Raw genomic sequence first — 8,792 nt, 5'->3', positions numbered from 1 at the left:
ATGTAAGCCATCAGGTCCAGGTGATTTATCCGCCTTGAGTCCCATTATTTTACCGAGTACCACTTCCTCAGTGATTTTGATCGTGTTTAGCTCCTCCCCCCTTCAGCCCCCTGTTTGTCCAGTGTTGGGATATTCTTAGTGTCTTCTACTGTAAAGACTGATGTAAAATATTCATTCAGTGTTTTTGCCATCTCCATATTTCCCACCATTAATTTCCCGGTCTCATCCTCTAAGGGACCAACATTTACTTTAGCCACCCTTTTTCTTTTTATATAACTATAAAAACTCTTACTATCTGTTTTTATATTTTTTGCTAATTTACTTTCATAATCTATCTTCCCTTTCTTAATCAATCTTTTTGTTATTTTTTGCTGTCTTTTAAAGTTTTCCCAATCCTCTATCCTCCCAATAGATTTGGCTACCTTATATGCCCTTGTTTTTAGTCGAATACTATCCTTAATTTCTTTACTTAGCCACGGATGGCTGTCTTTTCTTTTACACCCTTTTCTTCTCAGTGTAATATATATTTTTTGGAAGTTGTAAAATAACTCCTTAAATGTACACCACTGATCATGTATCGTCTTACCCTTTAATCTATTTTCCCAATCCACTCTACTCAATTCCGCTCTCATACCTTCATAGTCTCCTTTATTCAAGCTTAGCACGCTTGTTTGAGATCCAACCTTCTCACCCTCTAATTGAATATGGAATTCAACCATGTTATGGTCACTCATTCCAAGGGGATCCTTTACTAGGACATTTTTAATTAATCCCGTCTCGTTACACAGGACCAGATCTAAGGTTGCTTGCCCCCTGGTCGGTTCAGTTACATACTGCTCAAGAAACCCATCCCTAATACACTCAATGACCTCATCCTCAAGGCTGCCCTGCCCAATTTGATTTGTCCAATTAATATGATAGTTAAAATCCCCCATAATTATAGATGTTCCCTTATTACAAGCCTCAACTATTTCCTGATTGATACTCCATCCAACAGAGTTGCCACTGTTCGGAGGCCTATAGACTACGCCCACTAGTGTTTTTTTCCCCTTATTATTCCTTACCTCCACCCAAACTGTTTCATTATCCTGATCTTTTGACCCACTATCATTTCGCTGTTTAACTGGGTAGATCTGAAACAAACTTCTGATCTTACATAGTTCAAAGTTTTACTACATGGGTTACATATCTCAAATACAAAATCATTTCAAGTTGGAGAACAACCAGAGCGTGTGAAATAATACGAGCCTAAGGGCATGCTGATGTATTAAGCCCAATATCCCACCAGTGTGTGTTGTCCCTTATGCTTCCAATTTCAATATCTATTCTCCAGTTGTCTTGCTCCAAAACACAAAAAATGCTTTAGGGAGGAGTTCAGTCGTATCATGAGCTCACGGAAACCCTCAACCAATAGGGGAATGTTGGGTCTGATTTGTGCCACATAACTGTGCAGCTCGTACTTAAAAACGTGTTGGTTGATGCGACAGGTCCTGTTAGACCCGTAAAGCATGGTAGTTGTGGTGGTAGTGACACAGGAGGCACCACCAAAATCACCTCATACTGGATTCGGACTGGTTTTTCCCACGCTCTGTTACCTACAAAATAAAATTATTACAGTCACAGTTAAATTCAGTCTTACAATCATTTCAAGTGACATTACAGTTTCACATCTACTTCCTGATCTTCCAAGTCGAGATCCTTTCTCCCTTCCGTTTTTCAAAATAGCGGCCACGGGATCTTTTACACCCACCTGAGAGGGCAGACGGGGCAGCAGTTTAACATCGCATCCGAAAGATGGCACCTCTGACAGAGCAGCTCACCCTCAGTACTGCCCTGGAGTGTCAGCCTAGATTACGTGCTCAAGTCTCCAGAGTGGGACTCAAACCCACGACCTTCTGACTCTAGAGGTGAGAGGGTCGTCCACTGAGCCGAGGCTGACCCCTCTTAAACTCCAGCCTAGTTACTGAGATTATCAGCATCTTCAAACCGCCCCCCAGCCCCCTAATTGCCATTAGTAACACAGAATAGTCCTTCATGTGATTAACAGCAGAATGGGACCAGTGCGCTCAGGTGTGAACTCGCTGGTGTCTCAGCAGGTGAGTTGAACTGGTGAATCCCTTTTCACACACTGAGCAGGGGAACGGCATCTTCCCAGTGTGAGTGCGCTGGTGTTTCCAAAGACTGGATGAGTGGGTAAACCTCTTCCTGCAGCGAGAGCAGCTGAACTGCCTCTCCCCGGTGTGGATGCGTCGATGCATCTCCAGGCCCTTGGAGCATTTGAAACTTTTGTCGCAGTCGGAACATTTAAACGGCCTCTCATCAGTGTGAACCAGCTGGTGTTCCCGCAGAGAGTCAGAACGTGTGAATCCTTTCCCACACTCGGAGCAGGTGAACGGCCTCTCGTCAGTGTGAACTCGCTGGTGTGTCTGCAGATGGAATGAACGACGGAATCCTTTCCCGCACTCGGAGCAGGAGAACGGCCTCTCATCAGTGTGAACTCGCTGGTGTATCAGCAGAGCGGAGGGACGAGTGAAACCTTTCCCGCACTCGGAGCAGGTGAACGGCCTCTCTTCAGTGTGAACGCGCAGGTGTTCCCGCAGGGAGTCTGAACATTTGAATCCTTTCCCGCACTCGGAGCAGGTGAACGGCCTCTTGTCAGTGTGAACTCGCTGGTGTGTCTGCAGATGGAATGAACGACGGAATCCTTTCCCGCACTCGGATCAGGAGAATGGCCTCTCGTTAGTGTGAACTCGCTGGTGTATCAGCAGAGCGGAGGGACGAGTGAAACCTTTCCCGCACCCGGAGCAGGTGAACGGCCACTCGTCAGTGTGAACTCGCTGGTGTTCCCGCAGAGTGGAGGGACGAGTGAATCCTTTCCTGCACTCGGAGCAGGAGAATGGCCTCTCGTCAGTGTGAACCAGCTGGTGTTCCCGCAGAGAGGAGGGACGAGTGAATCTTTTTCCGCACTCGGAGCAGGAGAACGGCCACTTCCCGGTGTGAACTTGCTGGTGTGTCAGCAGGGTGGAGGAGAGAGTGAACCCTTTCCCGCACTCGGAGCAGGTGAACGGCCTCTCCCCGGTGTGAACTCGCTGGTGTGTCAGCAGGGTGGAGGAGAGAGTGAATCCCTTCCCACACACGGAGCAGGTGAACGGCCTCTTCCTGGTGTGAACTCGCTGGTGGTGCTGTATCAGTTCGCTGGATCTTCTGAAGCCCTTCTTGCAGTCGAAGCACTGAAAAGGTCTCTCATCGGTGTGAACACGCTCGTGTATCAACAGGTTGCAAGACTGGTTAAACCTCTTCTCACAGTGAGAGCAGGCGAACGGCTTCTCCCCAGTGTGAACTCGCCGGTGTCTCCGCAGGGAGCCTGAATGAGTGAATCCCTTCCCACACACGGAGCAGGTGAACGGCCATTTCACGGAGTGACTGCGTTGATGAGTCTCCAGCTCGGAGAGGCAACTGAATCCTTTCCCGCATTCCCGACATTTGCATAGACTCTCCTTGCTTTGGTTACACTTGTGCCTCCCCAGGCTGCTCGTTCGGTTGAATCCATGTCCATACACAAGACACGTGTGCAGTTTGCTCGCACTCTGATTGCTGCTTTCCGCTTCCATATGTCGATGATATTCAGGTCCTGATGAATCGAGTGACTCTGTCAGATCTTCGTGTGAAGTTTGCGTTAAGCTGCCCGTCTGTAATTCCTCCCCTTGCAAGAGACAGTAAAAGAGGTTTATATAAGTAATTAATGTAAATACAGGAGAGAAAATAAAGAGAGACTGGCCTTTATACAGCGCCTTTCACGATCAATGGTTTTACAGCCAATGAATTACTTTATGAAGTGTAGTCGCTGTTGTAATGTGGGAAACACTGCAGCCAATTTACATCATAAATAATGGGCAGGACACCGGGGATAACTCTCCTGCCCTTCTTCGAAATAATGGGATCTTTTATGTCCACCTGAACGTCTCTTCCGAAAGACGGCCCTCCGACAGTGCGGCGCTTCCTCAGTACTGCCCCTCCGACAGTGCGGCGCTCCCTCAGTACTGCCTCTCTGACAGTGCAGCGCTCCCTCAGCACTGCCCCTCCGACAGTGCAGCGCTCCCTCAGTACTGCTCCTCCGACAGTGCAATGATCCCTCAGTACTGCCCCTCCGACAGTGCGGCGCTCCCTCAGTACTGCCCCTCTGACAGCACGGCGCTCCCTCAGTACTGCCCCGCCGACAGCGCGGCCCTCCTTCGGCACTGCCCCAGAGCGTCAGCCTAGGTTTATGTGCTCGAGTCCCTGGAGTGGGGACTTTGAACCCACAACTTTCTGACTGAGAGACGAGGGTGCTCCCAACGGAGCCACTGGCTGGCTCTCAATGTCTTTCACATCCTTGCTAAAGTGCGGTGGCTGGGGGAATTGTCACAGTCCCTTTAATCAGAAAAACACACGAGGGGGGGGAGGGAGTCCCTTTAAATGTGGAGGGGGCGGGTGTCCCTTTAAATGTGGAGGGGGCGGGTGTCCCTTTAAATGTGGAGGGGGCGGGTGTCCCTTTAAATGTGGAGGGGGCGGGGCCGTGCATGCTCATTCGGCCCCCTCACCCCAACACCAGTCTGCCAGTGCGCCTGCACGTGGCTTCCCGGGAGCAGACGGAAGGCCGGGCCCAGGGAAGAGGCGGAATCAGCGGCCGGGGTAAAGTCAAGTGTTTGGGGAATCGATTTAAATCGAGGTGAGGGGGGAGCGGAGAGCGAGTTTATAAAGTAAAATACGAGAAAAACCAAACCTGAGAGTCGGGCGAGCGGGCGGGACCTCCGCGGACGCCGAACGGAGCGGATTGAGCCGCAGCAATGTGATTCTGACTGACGGGAGCACTGACCAATAGGAAGAGGGCTGAGCTGGGAGGACTGAACTGGGCGGCCTGGTCCTCCAACCAATGACGGCGCGCCTAGGGGGCGGGGTCTCCTCTCCAGCTCAGGTGCGCTGGGGCCGATTGTGACGCACTATCCCCAGGTGAGAGCAGCACAAGGCTGGGGCTGGAATCTGGGAGAGGGGCCGCAGGCAGCGGGCCTGGCAAAGGGGCAGAAGCTTCACAATGCAAGCTTCTTTCAAATGCTAGAGTCCATTAGAAAAGATGTAATAGCAGAGCACTTGGAAAACAGTGACAGGCTCGGACAAAGTCAACATGGATTTACAAAAGGTAAATCGTGCTTGACTAATCTACTGGAATTTTTTGAGGATGTAACTTGTAAAATAGATAAGGGAGAACCCGTGGATGTGGTGTATTTAGACTTTCAGAAGGCTTTCGATAAAGTCCCACATAAGAGATTAGTGTGTAAAGTTAAGGCACATGGGATTGGGGGCAAGGTATTGACTTGGATAAAGAACTGGTTGGCAGATAGAAAGCAAAGAGTTGGAATAAACGGGTCTTTTTCCGAGTGGCAGGCAGTGACTAGTGGGGTACCACAGGGATCGGTCCTTGGACCCCAGCTATTCACAATATATATTAATGATTTGACGAGGGAACTAGATGTAATATCTCCAAGTTTGCAGACGACACAAAGCTGGGTGGGCGTGTGTGCTGTGGGGAGGATGCCGAGAAACTCCAGTATGATTTGGACAGGTTGGGTGATTGGGCAGTAGCGAGAGGGTTCGAGTACAGGAACAAGGATATCTTGCAGCAGTTGTACAGGGCCTTGGTGAGACCACACCTTGAGTATTGTGTGCAGTTTTGGTCGCTTTATCTGAGGAAGGATGTTCTTGCCATGGAGGGAGTGCAGCGAAGATTCACCAGACTGATACCTGGGATGGCAGGAATGACGTATGAGGAGAGATTGGGTCTGTAGTGTATGTACCTTTAAGGGGAGAACTACTTTTTACAGCTCCTGTATACTGTAGTATTGGCAGTAACCACACCTGTATATAACCGAGTAGGGATCTGTACTGTTTAGTTTTAGAGCAACCCTCATCCAGTAAACACCTGTTGTTTGTTATCTGCAGCCTCTGTCGATTATTTGAAGGACACACTACCTAAAGATATCCAGATTTAACATTGTCGACGAGTCGTTTCGAACCTACCTGCAACTCTGAAGAAGAAGGCCGATTCCACCAGTGCGGGCGTCGACCATCCAGGGAGAACTTGAGCATCGCAGAGGAGGCTGTAGAGAGCTGGGCTTGGTTCTCCAGCCGCAACGATCCAGCGCAGCGGGCTGGCAGCAGGTACGGCGCAGACCCTTCCCGGACAGTGGCGGCGGGAGCCGACCGACGGCACAGAAAAAGGCCGAGCAGCGACGACGGGTAAGAGAGGGTAAAGCGCACAGGGCGCAGCCGGGGTTGAAGACCGAGCGGCGTCAACGAGAGAGGGTGAAGCGCGCAGGGCGCAGCCGGGGTTGAAGACTGAGCGGCGTCAACGAGAGAAGCGCGCAGGAAAACGCGCAGAGCGCGGCCGGTTTCAAGGGCTGAGCAGCGTCCGCGGGGGAAGAAAAGAAAGCGCGGGAGATGCCATTTGGGCCGCAGCGGAGAAGAAAGGGAAGCGCAGGAGACGCCATTTTGAGCCAGCGGAGAAGAAGGGAGAGCGCGGGTGACGCCATTTTGAGCCAGCGGAGAAGAAGGGAGAGCGTGGGAGATGCCATTTTTAGCCAGTCTAACCACACCCAGGGATGCAGAAGAGTGGCAGGGTCACAGCGTTCGACAATGAAGTCGAAGATTGGACGACATATGTCGAACGCATCGAAGTGTACTGCAAGGCGAATGAAGTGCCAGATGCCAGGAAAGCACTGGTATTGTTGAATTCCATGGGTGCAAAAACGTATGGCTTACTGCGAAACCTAGTCACCCCAGAGAAGCCAGTGGAAAAGGATTTTGAAAGCATAGTGGCAATCCTACAGGACCACTTAAACCCCACACCGCTGCTGATAGCAGAAAGATTTAAGTTTCACAAAAGGAACCAGCATAAAGACGAAAGTAATGCTGAGTATCTAACGGAACTGCGCAAGCTATCGAAACACTGCCAGTTTGGAACGGGACTAGCAGATACTTTAAGGGACAAGTTTGTGTGTGGGCTTCAAAGTGAAGGAACCCAGAAACGGCTTCTATCAGAAAAGGATCTTACGCTGGACAAGGCTTTCAACATGGCAGTATCACACGAAGCAGCCGCACGGGGCGCTGCAGAGATACAACGGAGACCGCAAGAATATGGCACAAATGAAATGTCATATGGAGCAGTGAAGTGTTATCGCTGCGGCAGAACAACACACGACCATAAGGATTGTTGGTTCAAGGACCAAGTGTGCAGACAGTGTGGAAAAGTAGGACACATAGCAAGAGTCTGCAGGTCGGGAAAGAAAACCAGCAGCAAGAAACCTCCACAGGAGAAGTACAAAAAGGTACATAAGGTGACGGAGAGTAGTTCAGACAAACAGAAAAGTGATACAGACTCTAGAAGCAAGGAGCTGGGTTGTCTGAAACTACATAATGTAACCAAAATGGAGGATCACCAAACTATCTGGGTCACGCTCAAGATGGACGGAGTCCAAGTGAAAATGGAATTGGACACAGGATCAGCCCTAACAGTCATAAACCAAGGGGACTACAAGTGGCTATTCTCACATATACCCTTGAGAGATACAGAGATTGTCTTGAAGATGTACATGGGGCAAAAAGTCTACCCCAAAGGAAAAATAAGGGTGAACATGATATACAACGGCAAGGAAACACCAAAAATGGACTTATATGTATTGCCAGATGGAGGACCACCACTACTAGGACGTGAATGGATCCGGAAGATACAATTAGATTGGCATTCCATACAAGCACTGATGGTAGATGCCAAAAAGGATGACGACGTCACACCTGGACGACTGTCAAAAATGCTAACTGATGCACAAGAAGTGTTCCAGGAGGGACTCGGAACACTAAAAGGCATAACAGCAACGATCAAAATAGAGGAAAATGCAAGCCCAAAGTTTTTTAAGGCCAGACCGGTGCCTTATGCGATCCGCCCAGCCGTCGAAGCAGAGCTGGAAGGTTTGGAACGTTCTGGAGTACTGTCCAAAGTGGACTGGAGCGAGTGGGCTACACCCATCGTTCCTGTAATGAAGAGGTCGTTGAGTAATACGCCTAGGGAACCAAAGAAGATTCGCATCTGTGGGGACTTTAAGGTGACAGTGAACCCAATCCTTCACATGGTACAATATCCGCTTCCGCGGATTGAAGATATTTTCGCCTCGCTATCTGGAGGAAAATGCTTCACTAAGATTGATCTGGCCCAGGCGTACCTGCAAATGGAGGTAGAAGAAGCCTCGAAACAGTACCTCAGGAGGTAGAAGAAGCCTCGAAACAGTACCTCACGATCAACACTCATAAAGGTCTCTACCAATACAACCAGCTGGTGTTTGGGGTAGCATCAGCTCCGGCTATTTGGCAAAGGGCAATGGATCAAGTCCTGCAAGAGATTCCAGGGACCCAGTATAATTTGGATGACATCCTGGTCACGGGCGAAAATGACAGTGATCACCTCGCCAACCTGGAGCAGGTGCTCACTAGATTGAAGGAATATGGGCTCCGAGCTAATCGCCACAAATGCGAGTTTTTCCAGAAGCAGATCTCGTATTGTGGCCACGTTATTGATGAAGAGGGGTTAAATAAGTCCCCTGAAAAGATTGAGGCAGTAGTCAAGGCTCCAGCACCGGAAAATGTGTCACAACTGAGGTCGTTCCTCGGGCTGGTGAACTACTACCATAAGCTCTTGCCGAATTTGTCTACAGTACTACACCCACTGAACACCCTACTGCAAACGGGGTTACCATGGAAGTGGA

General features: G+C 49.7%; 1 protein-coding gene across 1 annotated transcript; it reads right to left on the bottom strand.

Annotated features, from left to right (window-relative positions):
* Window positions 1–698: 698 nt before the first annotated feature.
* Window positions 699–3,908, bottom strand: LOC147093711 (uncharacterized). Its single transcript, XM_085974352.1, has one exon. It carries the CDS (start codon window positions 3,609–3,611, stop codon window positions 2,721–2,723), a length of 891 nt encoding a protein of 296 aa, XP_085830478.1. The 5' UTR covers window positions 3,612–3,908; the 3' UTR covers window positions 699–2,720.
* Window positions 3,909–8,792: the final 4,884 nt, after the last annotated feature.

This window comes from Somniosus microcephalus, unplaced genomic scaffold (assembly GCF_052327205.1).
Source record: "Somniosus microcephalus isolate GS21.2 unplaced genomic scaffold, FLI_Smic_1.0 unresolved_chr1, whole genome shotgun sequence".
Classification (NCBI taxonomy): Eukaryota; Metazoa; Chordata; class Chondrichthyes; order Squaliformes; family Somniosidae; genus Somniosus; species Somniosus microcephalus.
The sequence above is the reverse complement of the archived record's forward strand: the minus strand, read 5'-3'. Positions and strand labels throughout refer to the sequence as shown.

Excerpts from the sequence above, each read along its gene's own strand:
- LOC147093711 (XM_085974352.1), bottom strand. The coding sequence starts at position 3,611 with ATGGAAGCGGAAAGCAGCAATCAGAGTGCGAGCAAACTGCACACGTGT.